At 42.2% G+C, this 23,447-nt stretch overlaps 1 protein-coding gene across 1 annotated transcript; it reads left to right on the top strand.

The window, feature by feature from the left end:
- The first annotated feature begins 2,042 nt into the window (after window positions 1-2,042).
- LOC124020782 (myb-related protein B-like) lies at window positions 2,043-22,950 on the top strand. Its single transcript, XM_046336055.1, has 15 exons — window positions 2,043-2,336; window positions 2,872-2,968; window positions 3,072-3,143; window positions 3,312-3,404; window positions 9,597-9,817; window positions 13,868-14,012; window positions 15,728-15,781; window positions 16,024-16,230; window positions 17,988-18,260; window positions 20,096-20,268; window positions 20,388-20,487; window positions 20,593-20,700; window positions 20,822-20,938; window positions 21,018-21,149; window positions 21,248-22,950. Exons 1-15 carry the CDS (start codon window positions 2,317-2,319, stop codon window positions 21,374-21,376), a joined length of 1,941 nt encoding a protein of 646 aa, XP_046192011.1. The 5' UTR covers window positions 2,043-2,316; the 3' UTR covers window positions 21,377-22,950.
- Window positions 22,951-23,447: the final 497 nt, after the last annotated feature.

The raw sequence follows: 23,447 nt of genomic DNA, 5'->3' as shown, positions 1-23,447 counted from the left end.
AAGGTTGCTTGTAGGTGATTGACAGTACCCTCCAGTCTAGTGTCCGTATCCCATTGGTTCTTGACAGAGTTCTTTGTCTTTGGAGCCCTTCCCGAAGAAGGTCGAGTGTGTATGTGTGTAGGAATTGTGTCTATGTTCAGTGTATATGTTATCTCAGTCAGCCCCCCGTACGGGGTAGTACCAGTGTTAGTATACAAAGAAAGACAGGGGGAGGGGAAGGTTTATGACACAGTGTGCAAGCTATTCTATCATGCTTTGGCCACAGGCAGGCAACAGTCAGTGAATGCGTTATTACATGTGTTAATATGTTACTACAATAACGTGTTAATATGTTACTACAGATCCGAAAAATCTAGAAACTTTTGACTAAACCTGACAGTTTTCCCGACGGTTTTGTGATAAAACAATGGTGGTGTTGAATGTATATTTTTCCGCTGTGTCTTCTTATTGTCTCGGCCTTTAGGCCTATATATCGCGGTAGCAAGGCAAATGAATAAATAGGTTGTAGAGCAAACAACGCAATTATCACAACACAGGTTGTAATATGGCTTTTTTCTGGCTTCCGGAGTGATTTTACCCACGCACCACCACAGGGGTGAATCATTTGTTAGAAAAGCGCGCATTTCTCTCTTATTGTATGTATGCATAGATATGATCAACAGTGTATTCTGTAGACTATAATTACACAGACACAACATTGTAAGAAGTCACTTTGGAATAAAAATCCTTCTGCCCCTTGACCTATTCATAGGATAGGATCCCAATTCTGCGCGCGCACCTCTGGTCACGTCACTCAGGGAAAGCTTTGAGAGTCTGCGAGAAAAGAATCGCGCGAGAGAGAGAGAAATGAATGATGCTGAGGTGACACGCAGCATCGGCTTGAAATGGCAGCGAGTAGTGTGGACGAAATGGAGAGAACTTTGGAGAAGCAACAGCTGTGCTGGAATGCGACCAATATGGGTGACCGTTCTGATGATATGGAGCGGGAGGATGATTGTCAAGGATCTGAATGGTCTGTAGTGGAAACACACAGGAAGAAGAGAGATCATGATACTGAAATCTGTGGTGCGTCTAGTGTGTAAAGCAAAAAGAGGGTCAAGGTAGGAAGCAAGAATAATAATGTGTCGGAGTTGAAAGTTGTGATGGTGCTTGATGAGAACATAGGGCCTCATTTACGCCTTAACCGACTGATGTCATAGAGAAAGAGAGGTGAAGTTAAACTAGCCGGGTTAATAGGAAATGGTAGATTGATATACTTTGTGGTAGCCAGGCTCAGCAAGGGAAAATTCTGCAAATGGAAAAGGTTCATGGGAAGAAGATTAAGCCACGTCCCTGGTGCTTATGCTAGATTGAGGGGAGTCAACACTGGGGTCCGATATCTAATACCACAGATGACATTGAAGAAAATGTGAAGGGAGGCAGAGTGATTGAGGCCAAAAGTTTGATCAGTAGGATAGAGGCGCAAAGAAGTGAACGCTTATCAGTGATACTGAGGTTTGAGAATGTTTTTCTGGGAAAAGTATGGATATTGAATCTATGGAATCCTGTTAGAGAATTTGTTCTATATGCACTGTGAATGGGACTTGTAGCTGCTGAATGTAAAGGAAAGAAAAGTTGTGCCAAGTGTGGAGGGGAACATGATTACAGTGAATGTGGAAGCAATGCGAAGGTTAATTTGCTGTAATTGTGGGGGAGAACACAGTGCAGTATTTGGTGGATGCCAGGTGTATAGAGAGGCTTATTGAATATGGAACAGTCATGATGTATCATATTTTGAGGCTGTAAGACGATTTGATTTGATACAGCCTGGATTTGAATCAGGGTGTCTGTGGTGACGCTCCAAGCACTGATATGCAGTGCCTTTGACCACTGCGCCACTCAGGAGAGGTGAATTCCAGCTTTCCAACGGTGCAGATTTATTTTGGCTCCCCATTGCTGATGGAAAGGCAACAGCGTAGAAGTAAGTAGGGATTTTTTTGGCTGAGATTATTGTTTTCACGGTAGTACAGAATTGGGCATATCATTATTGATCCTACATTCCAATACAGTAGGTGGCGGCATGCACTTCAAACGTTTGTTTGCGGACCGCCATGATATCAAAGAAGAAGAAGTAAAAAGAAGCGCGCGAGATAGAAACTGGAGCGCGGACTAACGTCAGCGTACCCAGCCCTCCGACAAACAGAGTTTCATGGACTATATACTACAAAAAACACAGATTTGCTCGTGGTATATAGTTTGGGAATCTATGCACGACGTGGTTGACAAAAATATACAATTGTATTTTAGTTAAGGGCTTTGGTGGTAAAACGAAGATAAATGTCCTGGTGGTTGCGCGGGTAAGTAATCTGATTCTAACTTTGTTAAGGTTACAGCAGCTGTTGGACAAATATCAATGTCGACTCCACTTCCTATGTTTTCAATAGGACAGGGGTCAATGCACCATTTATAATTTCTGAGATTACTGGATGTCCTTGATTATTTTTGCGCGTTTACGTTATTAGAATGCGCTTTTGTAACCCTACCAGGGGTGATGTCAGCTGTTTTGAACGTTAGCTAGCCAAATGTCATAAAACAAATGTATCCAAGGAATTTTCTAATACATACCGGTTTAATCGGAAAGCTCGAAATGTCGGCCACAAACGTTAGTTAACTGAATCTGGCTGCAGTATCTAGCTATGTAGCTAGTGAATCAAAAATGTATTGTGTGACAATTTAAGTATGCGACCCACCCATGTCAGCTACTTTTCAGGGAATAGAATGCATGCATACTAGATTTGGGGGCTGGTCAGTTTCTGTTAAAGAAAGAATGCTCTAGATAATCTCTGCATTGATCTCTACCACACCCAGTTGACTGGTTGCTTGTCTTTTCAGAGAGGATGGGGAGGAGGCTATGTATCAGGACACCGACTCTGATGTGGCTGAACAGAGAGACTGTGGAAAGGTCAAAGTGAAATGGACACAAGACGAGGTGAGTTAATTTATAGATCAGGGGGACATGGTTGGTTATTTGCAGCAAGTGAGGATGAGTTGGCTACTCTGCTCTTCATAAAATGGCTGTCCTTTATTCTCAGGATGACAATCTGAAAGCATTGGTCCAAAGCCTGGGACCAAATGACTGGAAACACATAGCCAGTTTTTTACTGGTGAGTTATATCGAGAGATTACAGTATATGTTCTGTAATATCCAGTTGACAATGCAAATAATACAACTGAAGCGTTTTAAAATAGAAAAGACTCCAATTTGCTGTCTGAAGGGTTGTGTGGTTTCTATTGCATGAAATCATTAACTGTATGGTAACCCTTCTGCACAGAATCGCTCAGAACACCAGTGCCAGCACCGCTGGTTGAAGGTTCTGGATCCAGATCTGGTTAAAGGGCCCTGGACCAAAGAAGAGGACGAGAAGGTAAGTGGTGTGATGGCGGCCATTCTACAATCACAGGGTCCACACAAACTACTTGAATTTGGCACTCTGAAATTCAAGTACAGGAATACTTTGAAAATCAGACATTTTCTCAAATTAAAATAAGAGAACAGATGTTTATGAAAAATATTAGAAAAATGGATTTGGCTTTATTTTTCAAGTAGACTACCCAGTTTTATTTCCTCATGTGTTTCGTGCTCTAGTTGCCAGGCTAGCTTGATCATTCCACCCACACTGCCACTCAGCCAGGCAGGTACAGAACTGACTGATTAGGTGCCACCAAAGGTCACATCGATAGCTAAAATGTCTGGCAAATGTAGATTCAAACCTGCCTTTTGTGCGTATGGAGAATTTCTGGGATCTTTTATTTCAGCTCATGAAACATGGGACCAAAACTTTACATGTTGTGTTTTATTTATTTTAAAATATATATATATATTTATTTATTTATTTATTTAACCAGGTAGGTCAGTTGAGAACATGTTTTCATTTACAACTGCGACCTGGCCAAGATAAAGCAAAGCAGTACGACACAAACAACACAGAGTTGCACATGGAAAAAACAAACATACAGTCAATAACACAATGGAAAAAATATATATACAGTGTGTGCAAATGAGGTAAGATTAGGGAGGTAAGGCAATAAATAGGCCAAAGTGGCAAAGTAATTACAATTTAGCAATTAACACTGGAGTGATAGATGTGCAGAAGATGAATGTGCAAGTAGAGATACTGGGGTGCAAAGGAGAGAAAAAAACAATATGGGGATGAGGTAGTTGGATGGGCTATGTACAGGTGCAATGATCTGTGAGCTGCTCTGACAGCTAATGCTTAAAATTAGTGAGGGATATATGAGTCTCCAGCTTCAGTGATTTTTGAAATTTGCTCCAGTCATTGGCAGCAGAGAACAGGAAGGAAAGACGGGGCAGTCATTTGAGAATTTTATATTTTTGTTCTTTATAGTTTACCCACCTTTTGTTTTTTACTACTACATCACTGGACCCAACCACCCCACCCCATTGTGTAAGGTGCATAAAATGCGTCAGACTTTGACATTGCGAGCGTGGGTGAATCGGCCCTGAAGAGCCACATGAAGGGACAACGCTGCATCCTGAGCCGGTGCCAGTTCTACATTGTGACTTTTTCTCTGCAACAAACTCCAGAGCTTTGTTTACCAATCGCCTCATTCACAGGAGCGCCTGGCTGCTGCTTTATCAAGCGGCAGCCATGCTCCTGCTATTCCGGTGTCCGTTTTCCTCACACAGCCCACCCGGCCCTTCTCCCGACCGGCGACACTAAAGATGCCAGTCGGAAGGAAGCTAGTTGCTTTTTGATAGCTATTAAGTAGTAGAAACCCAAATATCCAATAAAAATACAATACAGTCATTAAGCTGGAATTGTGTAGTAATGCGAATAGGAAATGTGTGTTCACCAGTAGGCCCCAAAACTGTGCTGATCACTACTCAAATTACAACATCATCAGTACTGACTTACTGTTCATGTATGTAGTGAAATTATTGAGTAGATCTTGTAAAGTAGTGATGTAATTAGATTATTTTTCATGTGGCTGTAATGATATACTGCCATCAGTTGGCGACAAGAAACAATTGCATTATAGGAACTATTACAACTTGATGGTCCTTGAAAATAAATATTTGTGCTTGAAAAGTACATGAAAGTTCTTGAATTTGACTTGACACTCACTGTCTGTACGAACCTTGCAATCAGTTCAGATAATAAGATGGCGCTGGAGAACAAGGCAGACGTTATTCCTAACCAATTGTGTTATTTTGTTTGTTTCTTTGTGTTGTTTGTAACTTATTTTGTACATAATGTTGCTGCTACTGTCTCTTATGACCAAAAAGAACTGCTGGACATCAGAACTGCGTTGCTCACCATGTAATTGGTAGAATCCTTTATTTCCTTTAACGAGCCTGACGTGAATGATATACTGCTTTCCCGGGAACAGGCCCAGATCCCCGTCATTTGTGTGAAAAGAAGGCGGAGAAAAAGGGTCCGGAGGGCGGGCTACCTTCTGAGAATTCGTAGGCGATCGAATAAACCTCCACTTCCTTCCATTCTGCTAGCAAACATGCAATCTTTGGAAAATCAAATTGATGACCTATGCGGAAGATTAAATTACCAACGGGACATTCAAAACTGTAATAGCTTATGCTTCACGGAGTTGTGGCTGGTTATACGCTGTATCGGCAGGGAAGAACAGCGGCGTCTGTTAAGACAAGGGGTGACAGACTATGTATTTTTGTAAATAACAGCTAAGGAAGTCTCAAGGTTTTGCTTGCCTGAGGTAGAGTGTTCTACAGCTTAACATGAGATACTATCTACCTAGAGAGTTTTCATCTGTAGTTTTCGTAGCTGTTTACAAACCACAGACTGATGCTGGCGCTAAGACTGCACTGAATGAGCTCTATTCCTCCATAAGAAAACAGGAAAATGCTCACCCAGAGGCGGCACTCCTAGTTGCTGGGGACTTTAATGCAGGTAAACTTAAATCCGTTGTACAAAATTTCTATCTGCATGTTAAATGTGCAACCAAAGGGTGAAAAAAAACCTCTGGCCCACCTTTACTCCACACAGAGACTCATACAAAGCTCTCGCTTGCCCTCCATTTGGCGAATCTGACCATATTTCTATCCTCCTGCTTACAAGCAAAAATTAAAGCAGGAAGCACCAGTGACTCGATCAATAAAAAAAGTGGTCAGGTGAAGCAGATGCTATGCTTCAGGACTGTTTTGCTAGCACAGACTGGAATATGTTCCTGGATTCCTCCGATAGCATTGAGGAGTACACCACATCAGTCTTTGGATTCATCAGTAAGTGCATCGATGACGTCGTCCCCACAGTGACCCTATGTACATACCCCAACCAGAAGCCATGGATTACAGGCAACATCCACACTGAGCTAAAGGGTAGAGCTGCCGATTTCAAGGAGCGGGACTCTAACCTGGAAGAAATCCCGCTATGCCCTCCGACAAACCAATACAGGACTAAGATCAAATCGTAACACACCAGCTCTGACGCTCGTTGGATGTGGCAGGGCTTGCAAACCATTACAGACTACAAAGGGAGCAGAGCCGAGAGCTGCCCAGTGACACGAGCCTACCAGACGAGCTCAACTACTTCGATGCTCGTTTCGAAGCAAATGACACTGAAACATGCATGAGAGCACCAGCTGTTCCGGAAGACTGTGCGATCACGCTCTCCACAGCCGATGTGAGAAAGACCTTTAAACAGGTCAACACTCTCAAGGCCGTTGGGCCAGACGGATTACCCGGATGTGTACTACGAGCATGCCCTGACCAACTGGCAAGTGTCTTCACTGACATTTTCAATCTCTCCCTTTCTGAGTCTAATACTAACATGTTTAAAACAGACCACCATAGTGCCTGTGCCCAAGAACACTAAGGTAACCTGCCTAAATGACTACCGACTCGTAGTACTCACGTCTGGAGCCATGAAGTGCTTTGAAAGGCTGGTCATGGCTCACAACACCATTATCCCAGAAACCCTAGACCTACTCCAATTTGCATACTGCCTTATCAGATCCACAGATGATGCAATCTCTATTGCACTCCACACTGTTCTTTCCCACCTGGACAAAAGGAACACCTATGTGAGAAGGCTATTCACTGACTACAGCTCAGCATTCAACACCATAGTGCCTCCAAAGCTCATCAATAAGCTAAGGACCCTGGGACCAAACATTTCCCTCTGCAACTGGATCTTGGACTTCCTGACGGGCTGCCCCCAGGTGGTAAGGGTAGTTAACAAAACATCCTCCATGCTGATCCTCAACACGGGGGCCCCTCAGGGGTGCGTGCTCAGTCCCCTCCTGTACTCCCTGTTCACGCATGACTGCATGACTCCAACACCATCGAGTTTGCAGATGACACAATAGTGGTAGGCCTGATCACCAACGACGATACAGCCTATAGGGAGGAGGTAAGAGACCTGGCCGTGTGGTGCCAGGGCAACAACCTCTCCTTCAATGTGATTAGGACAAAGGAGGTGATTGTGGACTACAGGAGAAGAGGACCGAGCACGCCCTCATTCTCATCGACAGGGCTGCTGTGGAGCAGGTTAAGAGCTTCAAGTTCCTTGGTGTCCACATCACCAACTAACTAACATGGTCCAAGCATACCAAGACAGTTGTGAAGAGGGCACGACAAAACCTATTCCCCCTCAGGAGACTGAAAAGATTTGGCATGGGTCCTCAGATCCTCAGAAGGTTCTACAGCTGCACCATCGAGAGCATTCTGACCAGTTGCATCACTGCCTGGTTTGGCAACTGCTCGGCCTCTAACTTCAAGGCACTACAGAGTAGAGGTCGACCGATTTATGATTTTTCAACGCCGATAGCGATACAGATTTATTGGAGGACCAAAAAAAGCCGTTTCCAAATTAATCAGCTGATTTATTTATATATTTGTAATAAGGACAATTACAACAATACTTAATTAACACTTATTTTAACGTAATATAATGTCAAATAAATAATGAAACATGTTAAATTTGATTTAAATAATGCAAAAACACCGTGTTGGGGAAGAAAGTATGTGCCATGTAAAAAAGCAAACGTTTAAGTTCCTTGCTCAGAGTATGAGAACATATGAAAGCAGGTGGTTCATTTTAACGTGAGTTTTCAGTATTCCCAGTTAAGAAGTTTTAGGTTGTAGTTATTATAGGAATTATAGGACTATTTCTCTCTACCATTTGTATTTCATATACCTTTGACCATTGGATGTTCTTATAGGCACAATAGTATTGCCAGCCTAATCTCGGGAGTTGATAGGCTTGAAGTCATATACGGCGCAATGCTTGAAGCACAGCAAAGAGCTGCTGGCAAACGCAGGAAAGTGCTGTGAATGAATTCTTACGAGCCTGCTGCTGCCTACCACCGCTCAGTCAGACTGCTCTATCAAATATCAAATAGACTTAATTATAATAAACACACAGAAATACGAGACTTTGGTCATTAATATGGTCAAATCCGGAAACTATCATTTAGAAAACAAAACCTTTATTCTTTCAGTGAAATACAGAACCGTTCCGTATTTATATAACGGGTGGCATCCTTAGGTCTAATTGATGCTGCTACATTGCACAACCTTTAATGTTATGTCATAATTATGTCAAATTCTGGCAAATTAATTATGGGCTTTGTTAAAAAAAAATGGTCTTCAAACATTGTTATTTACAAGATAGGTTTAATGCTAGCTAGCAACTTACCTTGGTTCCTTGCTGCACTCACGTAACAGGTGGTCAGCCTGCACACAATCTCCTCGTGGAGTGCATTGTAATCGGCGTCCAAAAATGCTGATTACCGATTGTTATGAAAACTTGAAATTGGCCCTAATTAATCGGCCATTCCGATTTAAATCGGTCAACCTCTACGACAGAGGGTAGTGCGTACGGCCAAGTACATCACTGGGATCAAGCTTCCTGCCATCCAGGACCTCTATACCAGGCAGTGTCAGGGGAAGGCCCTACAAATGGTCAAAGACTCCAGCCTCCCTAGTCATAGACTGTTCTCTCTGCTACCACACGGCAAGCGGTACCAGAGCGCCAAGTCTAGGTCAAAGAGGCTTCTAAACAGCTTCTACCCCCAAGCCATAAGAGTCCTGAACATCTAGTCAAATGGCCACCCAGACTATTTTCATTGCCCCCCTTTTACACCACTGCTACTCTCTGTTGTTATCATCTATGCATAGTCACTTTAATAATTGTACCTACATGTACATATTACCTCAACAATACCAGTGCCCCCGCACATTGACTCTGTACCGGTACACCCCTGTATATAGTCTCGCTATTGTTATTTTACTGCTGCTCTTTAATTACTTGTTACTTTTATTTCTTATTCATATTTTTTAAAACTGCATTGTTGCTTATGTGCTCGTAAGTAAGCATTTCACTGTAAGGTCTACCTGTTGTATTCGGCGCGTGTGACTAATAAAATTTGAGTTCTACTAGACTTCTTTGTGACAGCAAAGTTGAGTTCTATCAACAGTCGTCCAGTCAGATCTCAGAATCATGTCTGTTGTACAACAAGAGGGAAATATACCTTCCACTGGCTGCTTTGACTCCTGTCTTGTACTGCAGACATGGAGCCACATTTCCAGACAAACTTCAACCCTGCATTCCTCTCCACAGGTGATACAACTGGTGAAAAGGTATGGCAACAAGCAATGGGCCATAGTGGCTAAGCACTTGAAGGGCCGTGTGGGGAAGCAGTGCAGGGAACGCTGGCACAACCACCTCAACCCGGATGTGAAGAAGTCGTCCTGGACAAAAGAGGAAGACCTCGTTATCTACAAGGCCCACTGCATGCTGGGAAACCGCTGGGCTGAGATTGCCAAGCTGCTCCCCGGAAGGTAGCTATCTTGACTGGTACTCCAGCAAAGACAATCCCTCTACCATGTCTGTGCTGAAATGTCAGGATCACTCGGAACATATTTTGTGATGAATGCATTTTTTTTGTTATTTTTTATTTTTTTATTTCACCTTTATTTAACCAGGTAGGCTAGTTGAGAACAGGTTCTCATTTACAACTGCGACCTGGCCAAGATAAAGCATAGCAGTGTGAACAGACAGCAACACAGAGTTACACATGGAGTAAACAATAAAAAAAGTCAATAACACAGTAGAAAAAAAAGAGAAAAAATGGAGTCTATATACAATGTGTGCAAAAGGCATGAGGAGGTAGGCGAATAATTAAAATTTTAGCAGATTAACACTGGAGTGATAAATGATCAGATGGTCATGTGCAGGTAGAGATACTGGTGTGGAAAAGAGCAGAAAAGTAAATAAATAAAAACCGTATGGGGATGAGGTAGGTAAATTGGGTGAGCTATTTACAGATGGACTATGTACAGCTGCAGCGATCGGTTAGCTGCTCAGATAGCAGATGTTTAAAGTTGGTGAGGGAGATAAGTCTCCAACTTCAACGATTTTTGAAATTCGTTCCAGTCACAGGCAGCAGAGAACTGGAAGGAAAGGCGGCCAAATGAGGTGTTGGCTTTAGGGATGATCAGTGAGATGCACGCGCTCCAGCAGGTGTTACGGGTGTGTGTTGCCATCGTGACCAGTGAACTGAGATCAGGTGGAGCTTTACCTAGCATGGACTTGTAGATGACCTGGAGCCAGTGGGTCTGGCGACGAATATGTAGCGAGGGCCAGCCGACTAGGGCATACAGGTCGCAGTGGTGGGTGGTATAAGGTGCTTTAGTAACAAAGCGGATGGCACTGTGATAAACTGCATCCAGTTTGCTGAGTAGAGTATTGGAAGCTATTTTGTAGATGACATCGCCGAAGTCGAGGATCGTTAGGATAGTCAGTTTTACTAGGGTAAGTTTGGCGGCGTGAGTGAAGGAGGCTTTGTTGCGAAATAGAAAGCCGATTCTAGATTTGATTTTGGATTGGGGATGTTTGATATGAGTCTGGAAGGAGAGTTTACAGTCTAGCCAGACACCTAGGTACTTATAGATGTCCACATATTCTAGGTCGGAACCATCCAGGGTGGTGATGCTAGTTGGGCGTGCGGGTGCAGGCAGCGAACGGTTGAAAAGCATGCATTTGGTTTTACTAGAGTTTAAGAGCAGTTGGAGGCCCCGGAAGGAGTGTTGTATGGCGTTGAAGCTCGTTTGGAGGTTAGATAGCACAGTGTCCCAGGAACGGCCAGAAGTATACAGAATGGTGTCGTCTGCATAGAGGTGTATCAGGGATTAGCCCACATCAAGAGCGACATCATTGACATATACAGAGAAAAGAGTCGGCCCGAGAATTGAACCCTGTGGCACCCCCATAGACTGCCAGAGGACCGGACAACATGCCCTTCGATTTGACACACTGAACTCTGTCTGCAAAGTAGTTGGTGAACCAGGCAAGGCAGTCATTAGAAAAACTGAGGCTACTGAGTCTGCCGATAAGAATATGGTGATTGACAGAGTCGAAAGCCTTGGCAAGGTCGATGAAGACGGCTGCACAGTACTGTCTTTCATCGATGGCAGTTATGATATCGTTTAGTACCTTGAGCGTGGCTGAGGTGCACCCGTGACCGGCTCGGAAACCAGATTGCACAGCGGAGAAGGTACGGTGGGATTTGAGATGGTCAGTGATCTGTTTGTTGACTTGGCTTTCGAAGACCTTAGATAGGCAGGGAAGGATGGATATAGGTCTGTAACAGTTTGGGTCCAGGGTGTCTCCCCCTTTGAAGAGGGGGATGACCACATCAGCTTTCCAGTCCTTGGGGATCTCAGACGATATGAAAGAGAGGTTGAACAGGCTGGTAATAGGGGTTGTGACAATGGTGGCGGATAGTTTCAGGAATATAGGGTCCAGATTGTCAAGCCCAGCTGATTTGTATGGGTCCAGGTTTTGCAGCTCTTTCAGAACATCTGCTCTCTGGATTTGGGTAAAGGAGAAGCTGGGGGGCTTGGGCGAGTAGCTGCGGGGTGGGAGCTGTTGGCCGAGGTTGGAGTAGCCAGGAGGAAGGCATGGCCAGCCGTTGAGAAATGCTTGTTGAAGTTTTCGATTATCATGGATTTATCGGTGGTGACCGTGTTACGTAGCCTCAGTGCAGTGGGCAGCTGGGAGGAGGTGCTCTTGTTCTTCATGGACTTTACAGTGTCCCAGAACTTTTTGGAGTTAGAGCTACAGGATGCAAATTTCTGCTTGAAAAAGCTGGCCTTTGCTTTCCTGGCTGCGTGTATTGGTTCCTGACTTCCCGGAACAGTTGCATATTGTGGGGACTATTAGATGCTATTTGAATAGTCGATGCTATTCGATGCTATTGCAGTCCGACACAGAATGTTTTTGTGCTGGTCGAGGGCAGTCAGGTGTGGAGTGAACCAGGGGCTATATCTGTTCTTAGTTCTGCATTTTTTTGAACGGAGCATGCTTATCTAAGATGGTGAGGAAGTTACTTTTAAAGAATGACCAGGCATCCTCAACTGACGGGATGAGGTCAATACCCATAGCGGATACAGTCAATGAGGCAGTGGTCGCTGAGATCCTGGTTGAAGACAGCGGAGGTGTATTTGGAGGGCCAGTTGGTCAGGATAAGGTCTATGAGGGTGCCCTTGTTTACAGATTTAGGGTTGTCTCTGGTGGGTTCCTTGATGATTTGTGTGAGATTGAGAGCATCTAGCTTAGATTGTAGGACTGCTGGGGTGTTAACCTCTTGCTCCTACCCGACACGCAGGCGTCCCATCTGGAAATGCAAATGCGCTACGCTAAATGCTAATAGCACTCGTTAAAACTCAAACGTTCATTAAAATACACATGCAGGGTACTGAATTAAAGCTACACTCGTTGTGAATCCAGGCAACAAGTCAGATTTTTTAAATGCTTTTCGGCGAAAGCATGAGAAGCTATTATCTGATAGCATGTAACACCCCAAAAGACCCGCAGGGGACGTAAACAACATAATTAGCATAGTCGGCGCTACACAAAACGAATAAATAAATAAATAAACAAATAAAATAAAAAACAAATAAATAAACAAATAAAATACAAAACATTCATTACCTTTGACCATCTTCTTTGTTGGCACTCCTAGATGTCCCATAATCACTATTGGGTCTTTTTTTCGATTAAATCGGTCCATATATAGCCTAGATATCGATCTATGAAGACTGTGATCAAGGAAAATAATAGCGTTTTATAACGTAACGTCATTTTTAAAAATGAAAAAAGTCAACGATAAACTTTCACAAAACACTTCGAAATACTTTTGTAATGCAACTTTAGGTATTAGTAAACGTTAATAAGCGATCAAATTGATCACGAGGCGATGTATATTCTATAGCTGTACGTCTGGAAATAATGTCCGGGTAAATCTCAACCAAAATATCCGGTCGGAGACCGGAAGAAAGGCGCTACCTTGTGTCCGTTTGACCAAGAAACAAGTCGTAGGCAAATGACAAGACTGTTGACATCGTGTGGAAGCTGTAGGTATTGCAACCTCGGCCCCATTTAATGTGGTTCTCATTCAACAATGGGTTCAAGTGGCGCATGGATATATTTTCCCATTTTCAGTGATCAGATTTTCCTGCGCTCTTCGATGAAACGCACGTTCTGTTATAGTCACAGCGGTGATTTAACCAGTTTTATAAACGTCTGAGTGTTTTCTATCCACACATACTAATCATATGCATATACTATATTCCTGGCATGAGTAGCAGGGTGCTGAAATGTTACGCGATTTGTAACAGAATGTTCGAAAAAGTAGGGGGTAGGAGTAACAGGTTAAGCATATCCCAGTTTAGGTCACCTAACAGAACAAACTCTGAAGCTAGATGGGGGGTGATCAATTTGAATGGATTGGTGACATTTAGGAACAGCATTTTGTTCCTCATCATTAGTTCACCTTTGTTGTCCACATCTTCATTACTGCAACATTATGTTCAAATGTGCCCTTCCAGGACAGATAATGCTGTGAAGAACCGCTGGAACTCAACCATCAAGCGTAGGGTTGAGATGGGCTTCTTTAGTGGGGTGGATCCTACTCTGAAGCATCATCAGGTGGAAGCCGAGGAGGGCATGGCCCACCACAGTAAAGATCAGCAGGTACAGTTGAAGTCGGAAGTTTACATACACTTAGGTTGGAGTCATTAAAACTTGTTTTTCAACCACTCCACAAATTTCTTGTTAACAAACTATAGTTTTGGCAAGTCGGTTAGGACATGTACTTTGCATGACACAAGTAATTTTTACAACAATTGTTTACAGACAGATTATTTCACTTATAATTCACTGTGTTACAATTCCAGTGGGTCAGAAGTTTACGTACACTAAGTTGACTGTGCCTTTAAACGGTTGGAAAATTCCAGAAAAGATGTCATGGCTTTAAAAAGCTTCTGATAGGCTAATTGACATCATTTGAGTCAATTGGAGGTGTACCTGTGAATGTATTTCAAGGCCTACCTTCAAACTCGGTGCCTCTTTGTTGACATCATGGGAAAATCAAAAGAAATCAGCCTAGACTTCAGAAAAAAGACCTCTACAAGTCTGGTTGATCCTTGGGAGCAATTTCAAAACGCCTGAAGGTACCACGTTCATCTGTACAAACAATAGTACGCAAGTATAAACACCATCTGACCACGCAGCCGTCATACCACTCAGGAAGGAGACTCGTCTGTCTCCTAGAGATGAACGCACTTTGGTGCAAAAAGTGCAAATCAATCCCAGAACAACAGCAAAGGACCTTGTGAAGATGCCGGAGGAAACGGGTACAAAAGTACCGTATCTATATCCACAGTAAAACAAGTCCTATATCGACATAACCTGAAAGGTCTCTCAGCAAGGAAGAAGCCACTGCTCCAAAATTGTCATAAAAAGTCAGACTACGGTTTGCATCTGCACATGGGGACAAAGATCATACTTTTTGGAGAAATGTCCTCTGGTCTGATGAAACAAAAAATAGAACTGTTTGGCCATAATGATCATTGTTATGTTTGGAGGAAAAGGGGGGATGCTCGCAAGCTGAAGAACACCATCCCAACCGTGAAGCACGGGGTGGCGGCAGCATGTTGTGGGGGTGGTTTGCTGCTGGAGGGTCTGGTGCACTTCACAAAATAGATGGCATCATGAGGGGGGAAAACTATGTGGATATATTGAAGCAACATTTTTCAAGGCATCAGTCAAGAAGTTAAAGCTTGGTCTCAAATGGGTCTTCCAAATGAACAATGACCCCACGCATACTTCCAAAGTTGTGGCAAATGGCTTAAGGACAACAAAGTCAAGGTATTGGAGTGGCCATCACAAAGCCCTGACCTCAATCATATAGAAAATGTGTAGGCAGAACTGAAAAAGCATGTGCGAGCAAAGAGGCCTACAAACCTGACTCAGTTACACCAGCTCTGTCAAGAGGAATGGGCCAAAATTTACCCAACATGTGGGAAGCTTGTGGAAGGCTACCCAAAATGTTTGACACAAGTTAAACAATTTATAGGCAATGCTACCAAATGCTAATTGAGTGTATGTAAACTTCTGACTCACTGGGAATGTGATGAAATAAATAATAGCTGAAATAATTAATTCTCACTGCTGTTATTCTAACATTTCACATTCTTAAAATAGTGGTGATCCTAACTGACCTAAAACAGGGACGTTTTTGTACTAGGATTAAATGTCAGGAATGATAAACTGAGTTTAAATACATTTAATCTTCTGACTTAAACTGTAGGTTCCGCTTGACATCAGTTTGACATCTGTGACATCTGTGCACTGTAATCGTTATTTGAATGTTGTGCTGTGAAACATGATTTGTTATGTTTCTACAGATGGACTATGATGGTTCAATGGAGAGGGATTCAGACCAAGACACTACACTGCTGGTAATAATTCAAACACTGGATGCCGGCTATCTTCTGTGTGGGGGTAAAAGGCAGATAAACTGTAGTATTTTGTGTGACAAATATATAGTGTAGTAGATACAGATCGTGTTAAAATATCACCAACCTATGCTGTTTTTCAAGGTAGAACACATTGTTCCGGTAGCTGTTTGTGTTCATTCATATTCAGTTCGTCGTTACTTCTCTCTCTCATGCTGATTTTCAAGCTTATGTCGCCCGTACAGGAGAATACCATTACATCCACTGTGAGAGGCGGACCAAGGGAAGCAGGCTCCCACAAGGCTGTCTCTCCTCAACAGTCAAAGACACCCAAAAGTGAACCAGACACCCCAGGACGTGAGCTGAATACCAATAGCTGGGTGGTGGACAGCTCAGGCTTCCTCTCTCCCAACGGCTCAAGCTTAAAGGAGGTGATGGATATGGTGGATGGGGTAAGAGTTCTGGATGGGTTGTAAATACCTCAGTCTTCTTAGTTTCACAACGTTAATCTTGTACTTTGCATAAATCACCAAAGAAGTCATCTTTGTACAGATACAGTGGAGCAAAAAAGTATTTAGTCAGCCATCAATTGTGCAAGTTCTCCTACTTAAAAAGATGAGAGGCCTGTAATTTTCATCTTAGGTACACTTCAATTATGACAGTCAAAATGAGAAAAAAATCCAGAAAATCACATTGTAGGATTTTGTTATGAATTTATTAGAAAATTATGGTAGAAAATAAATATTTGGTCACCTACAAACAAGCAAGATTTCTGGCTCTCACAGACCTGTAACTTCTTCTTTAAGAGGCTCCTCTGTCCTCCACTCATTACCTGTATTAATGGCACCTTTTTGAACGTGTTATCAGTATAAAAGACACCTGTCCCCAACCTCAAACAGTCACACTTCAAACTCCATTATGGCCAAGACCAAAGAGCTGTCAAAGGACACCAGAAACAAAAGTGTAGACCTGCACCAGGCTGGGAAGACTGAATCTGCAATAGGTAAGCAGCTTGGTTTGAAGAAATCAACTGTGGGAGCAATTATTAGGAAATGGAAGACATACAAGACCACTGATAATCTCCCTCGATCTGGGGCTCCACGCAAGATCTCACCCCGTGGGGTGAAAATGATCACAATCCCAGAACCACACGGGGGGGGGGGGGTCTAGTGAATGACCTGCAGAGAGCTGGGACCAAAGTACAAAGCCTTACTTTGGTAACAAAGCCTACCATCAGTAACGCACTACGCCGCCAGGGACACAAATCCTGCAGTGCCAGACGTGTCCCTCTGCTTAAGCCAGTACATGTCCAGGCCCGTCTGAAGTTTTCTAGAGAGCATTTGGATGATCCAGCTTAAGATTGGGAGAATGTCATATGGTCAGATGAAACCAAAATGTAACTTTTTGGTAAAACCTCAACTCGTTGTGTTTGGAGGACAAAGAATGCTGAGTTGCATCCAAAGAACACCATACCTACTGTGAAGCGTGGGGGTGGAAACATCATGCTTTGGGGCTGTTTTTCTGCAAAGGGACCAGGACGACTGATCCGTGTAAAGGAAAGAATGAATGGGGCTGTGTATGATGCGATTTTGAGTGACAATGATCAGCATGACAATGATCCCAAACACACTGCCCGGGCAACGAAGGAGTGGCTTCGTAAGAAGCATTTCAAGGTCCTGGAGTGGCCTAGCCAGTCTCCAGATCTCAACCCCATAGAAAATCTTTGGAGGGAGTTGAAAATCCGTGTTGCCCAGCAACAGCCCCAAAACATCACTGCTCTAGAGAAGATCTGCGTGGAGGAATGGGCCAAAATACCAGCAACAGTATGTGAAAACCTTGTGAAGACTTACAGAAAACGTTTGACCTCTGTCATTGCCAACAAAGGGTATATAACAAAGTATTGAGAAACTTTTGTTATTGACCAAATACTTATTTTCCACCATCATTTGCAAATAAATTCATTAAAAATCCTACAATGTGATTTTCTGGATTTTCTTTTCTCATTTTGTCCGTCATAGTTGAAGTGTACCTATGATGAAAATTACAGGCCTCTCTCATATTTTTAAGTGGGAGAACTTGCACAATTGGTGGCTGACTAAATACTTTTTTGCCCCACTGTATGTAAAACAAGATATAGAGTATGACTAGATTTGGGTCAGACCTAGCTTGGGAAATGATATTTCATGAACTGTTTCTTGCCCTCCACCAGGACCTAGATGGATGGTGCAACATGTCTGTCTTTGATCTGCCTGAGGAGAGCCAGAGCCCAGAGCGGACCCAGTTCCGTCTGGAGGGCAGCACCCTGCAGGAGCTGAGCAAGGGCAACCGGGGAGAGCTGATCCCCATCTCCCCTGGAGGAATCACTCCACCCTCCATACTGACCCGCCGCAGCCGCCGTCGCATCGCTCTGTCTCCTGACTCCAACTATTCCAGGACCCCCAAGAGCACCCCGGTCAAGGTCTTGCCCTTCTCTCCCTCACAGGTAATCGCTCGACCACCATGACCTAACACACAGTGAGATGACTCATCAGTGCCTTTTACTTTGTACAGAATTATGTGTGTATGTATATATATTTATCTCACACACACACTACCATTCAAAAGTTTGGGGTCACTTAGAAATGTCCTTGTTTTTGAAAGAAAAGCACATTTTCGTCCATTTAAAATAACATCAGATTGATCAGAAATACAGTGCTCATATTAATGACTATTGTAGCTGGAAATGGCTGATTTAAAAATGAATGTAAATGGAATATCTACATAGACGTACAGAGGCCCATTATCATCAACCATCACTCCTGTGTTCCAATGGTGCGTTGTTAGCTAATCCAAGTTTGTCATTTTAAAAGGCTAATTGATCATTTAAAAAACCTTTTGCAATTGTTAGCACAGCTGAAAACTGTTTCTCTGATTTAAAGACGCAATAAAACTGGCCTTTAGACTAGTTGAGTATCTGGAGCATCAGCATTTGTGGGTTCGAAATGGCCGATTTCAAGTTTTCATAACAATTGGAAATCTGTATTAAAAAAAATATTATAATAATAATTAAAAAAAGAAATGTATTATTAGAATCTTTTTTTTGTTTTTACACCTTTATTTAACTAGGCAAGTCAGTTAAGAACACATTCTTATTTTCAATGACGGCCTAGGAATGGTGGGTTAACTCCCTTGTTCAGTGGCAGAACAACAGATTTTTACCTTGTCAGCTCGGGGATTCAATCTTGCAACCTTACAGTTAACTAGTCCAGCACTCTAACCACCTGCTTTACATTGCACTCCACGAGGAGCCTGCTTGTTACGCGAATGCAGTAAGAAGCCAAGGTAAGTTGCTATCTAGCATTAAACTTATCTTATAAAAAACAATCAATCAATCATAATCACTAGTTAACTATACATGGTTGATATTACTAGGTTATCTAGCATATACTGCGTTGCATATAATCGATGCGGTGAGCATTCGCGAAACAGGACTGTCGTTGCTCCAACGTGTACCTAACCATAAACATCAATGCCTTTCTTAAAATCAATACACAGAAGTATATATTTAGTTAATATTGCCTGTTAACATGAATTTCTTTTAACTAGGGAAATGAAATTGTGTCACTTCTCTCACTATTATTCTACAATGTAAAAATAAAGAAAAACCCTTTTGACCGGCTGTATACAGTACCAGTCAAAAGTTAAGACACACCTATTCATTCCAGTGTTTCTCTTTACTTTTTTCTACATTGTAGAATAATAGTGAAGACATCAGCACTATGAAATAACACATATAGAATCATGTAGTAACCAAATCAAAGTACCCTTTGTCTTGATGATGTCTTACTTGATTTCATGTGCTATTTCATATTTCTGATGTCTTCACTATTATTCGACAATGTAGAACATAGTAAAAATAAAGAAAACCCCCTGAATGAGTAGGTGTCAACTTTTGACTGGTAGTGTACAGTTATTGTCCCCTAACCCTACCACTCCCCCTAATTGGCGTAAACTAATTTGGCAACAACACTTAGGCTTCTACTTCCAGTTTATACATGCTATACACATTTTACGTACACACTGTTTTACATTAGTTGTCTTATGTTGCTTTTAGTCCCGTCCTTCTGCTTACCCCCAACCCCTCCCATCTACCTCTGAAGACCATCCAGTTTGGATTTCCAATTTGCCATATATTTTTCAACTGTCACCAATGATGTTGCCAAAAACACATTCTACCAATTGTTATATCCCTCACATTAAATGCCATCATTTTTATTTATATGGTATGATTGCAAATGGATGTCGGGGAGGTCACATTTACTTTGAATATGTTTCCAGTTCCTCAACATGTGGACCAAACAGGACAACTTTGAACTGGAGAATCCATCCCTCACCTCTACCCCAGTCTGTAGTCAGAAGTCCACGGGTACCACACAACTACACCGCGATAAGACTCCACTCACACAGAAGGAAAACTCTGTGTTTGCGTCCAAGCTGTACTCAAACTCGGTGTATGTAATAAGTCATTATTGACACACACATTTCTTGTATGTAGTAAGTGATTATTAGGATGCAATATGATGACTCTCTTGTGGCAAATTATGTTATTTCATTTTTTATTTTTGTAAAGGTTCATCACACCCAACCATAAGTCAAATCTTGACAACACCCCGCGGACTCCAACTCCATTCAAGAATGCCATGGAGAAGTATGGTCCTCTGCAGCCTCTGGTGAGTTCCTCATTCACTACAGACGTCAACGAAAGCAATTGAATTGTCTGTGTGTATAATTTATTCGATATTCCACGGAGAAAGCATGTTCTTTCTTTGTCTTAGCCTCAGACTCCGAATGAGGAGGACTTGAAAGAAGTCCTCTTGAAAGAGACTGGGATTGAGCTGATCGTGACGGATGAGAGTCCACTTGAGCAAAGACGCAAGCAGGTGGTGAGTGATGAAAGATGGCAGGAGGAAGTTTACACCTAAGAATAACCATTTACTTCAACCAATGCTGCTTTTCAGTTTTATGGAATGGTCTGAATATGTGGTCCATTCCTTTTGGTTCCAGCATCGACCTACAATGAAGAAAGTGCGTAAATCTCTGGCCTTGGATGTCATGGACTGCAAAGAGACGGTCACCTCCAGGCATCAGTCCATTAAGTTTTTGCCCCAACCCTGTCCTAAGGTACATGGACAAAATGGTTATAATGTAATTGTTTATAGTGTTTTCATTGATTTTGGATTTTGTCTTGTCTTTGTTACAGGCTGAGACGTCTCTCAACTCCTCGTCCTTTTGCATGAAGAGAGAATATAAAGAGGAGAATGTTCTGGATCAGGGCTTCTGTTTAGGACCCAGGGAGAGTTGTGCATATTCCAACCCAGTGCCACCAACCCCAGTAAGTATCATAATATTATGTCTTGTCATATTTTAGAATATGTATTTCCCTTGTTTGTTTGTATCTGAAGTTATTGATATGTGTTGTTGTGTCCTTAGATGTCCCAGGCATGGGAAGCAGTGGTATGTGGACAGACTAAGGACCAACTTATAATGACAGAGAAAGCAAGATGTTACCTCCGCTCACTAAAATCCCACGCTCCCAACCGGGCCCTCATCCTGTCCTGAGCCCTCCCTCACTACCAAGTTCTCATTTATGCCGTGTTCACATGCTATCAGAGTTGGGGAAATTCCTATTTGTGTCTGGGAAGTTTCACTTAAACAACCCAATGCAGCATACCACCCTGCATCCCACAGCTGGCTTGTATCAGAAGCTAAGCAGGGTTAGTCCTGGTTGGTCCCTGTATGGGAGACCAGATGCTGCTGGAAGTGGTGTTGGACGGCCAGTAGGAGGCACCCTTTTCCAATGCCCCAGGGCAGTGCCTGGGGACGTTGCCGTCTTTTGGCTGGGAAGTTAAACGGGTGTCCTGACTCTCTGTGGTCACAAAAGATCCCATGGCACTTATCGTAAGAGTAGGGGTAACCCCGGTGTCCTGGCTAAATTCCCAATCTGGCCTTCATACCATCATCCCCAGTTTACAATTGACTCATTCATCCCCTCTCCACTGTAACTATTCCCCAGTTCGTTGCTGTAAATGGGAATGTGTTCTCAGTGAATTTACCTGGTAGAATAAGGGTTAATAAAATAGTTGGATTACAAGTGTGAAAATGTTGTTGCAGAGTTGTGACGTTTTACCAGTGCCCTTTTACCTTTTCAAACAAAAGATGACATCAGTTTTTGACAACTACAACCTCATCAATATGCTAGTTTGACGATATTGTCAATGCTCGGCAAGCTAGCTGTTTATCAAGATTTGTTTGAAGAATGGTTCTGACCAAAAAGTAGATGAATGAAACAAATTCGTATTTCCGTCATCACAACTAAGAAATAGGAAGTTCTGACAAGCACGTGAATGTGGCATAACTCTGCTGTGCAGACATTTTCATTGTGTTAAACATGTTTAATGTAACTATTCCAAAGTTTGTGTTGGTATTCTTTCATAGCAAGGTTATATGTTTGTTATAGGTTTCTAAAAGGTTTTGAAAAAATGTTGATGCCGTGCTATGTTGAGCAAGCTCAACTGAACTGGAGTAGTGGATATTTGTAAATATGGGGGAAAATGTTTATTGTAGGGCAACTTTATCATGTTATTTCAAGTTTTTCCAAATGTAATGTTTGAATCTACACACACCATTTCCTAGTAAGTTTTACCACAGCCCTTCAACAATTGAATAATCCACACTTGCATCACGTTTGTCATACTCAGAAGTAATGTAAAGGTCTATCGTCTTCATGTTTTCATTTTGATATCTCAAGTATACATGTCATTTTGCACTGACATCTATCAGTATTGCGTTTCGGTTGTAACGGTCTCATGCATTTGATTACCTGATCAATCAATAATGAATGGAAACAAATTGACACGTGAACAGAGAGTTGTTGGGGTTGCCGAAATGTTTGTTTCCTATGATCTATTTTTACGGTATGTAGTCTACTAGCCAATCTAAGGTTTATTATAGGCTACTATTTTATTAAGAATAGAATGTGATGTGAATATGAATCATCATACATTCAGGTTGCCCTATTCCCATGTCCAAAGTTGTATAGATTTGATAAGATTATGGTGCTTTGAATTACAGAATGTTTCTGCTGAAAACGGATCATTTTCTGCTTGCAGATAAGATGTATGAGTAAATCTGCTGACCTCTGTAAAAAAATAATATATATATATAATACATTTTATGAACAATTTGTCAAATTGTCTGTGCATTAAACAATGTGTGATTGAACAAGTAATACATCTATGATGCCATCTTCGAAGTTGCCTTTTATTGACCTAGTAGTTTGAACTATTGATATTCTGATAAGTAATAGATTGGGACATTAGTATTTTGAGAGACTGGTTTGTTTCTTGTTGAGGACCAATGAAAAACGGACACAATGCCCCTTTTTGTTTTCAGAGGCGGACACGGGAGCCCGGTAACTTTTGAAAGTCACTGAAATAAAATGTGATTTTTTTATGTAAATGTACAATATTTGCGGATAGTTTATTTTATATTTCAAAACGCAAATTATTCTCGCCAACATTTCAGATGGTCCAACAAACCTCTGGTTCTGATGTCGGAACAAGTTCATTCATTTGCAGGAGTTGGTTGTAACCAATTACACGAATAGGGGTAACAACTGTTAGATTGAGCA

Source organism: Oncorhynchus gorbuscha, linkage group LG03 (assembly GCF_021184085.1).
Source record: "Oncorhynchus gorbuscha isolate QuinsamMale2020 ecotype Even-year linkage group LG03, OgorEven_v1.0, whole genome shotgun sequence".
NCBI classification, from domain to species: domain Eukaryota; kingdom Metazoa; phylum Chordata; class Actinopteri; order Salmoniformes; family Salmonidae; genus Oncorhynchus; species Oncorhynchus gorbuscha.
Note: the sequence above shows the minus strand (reverse complement) of the source record. Positions and strands in the feature narration are given on the sequence as shown.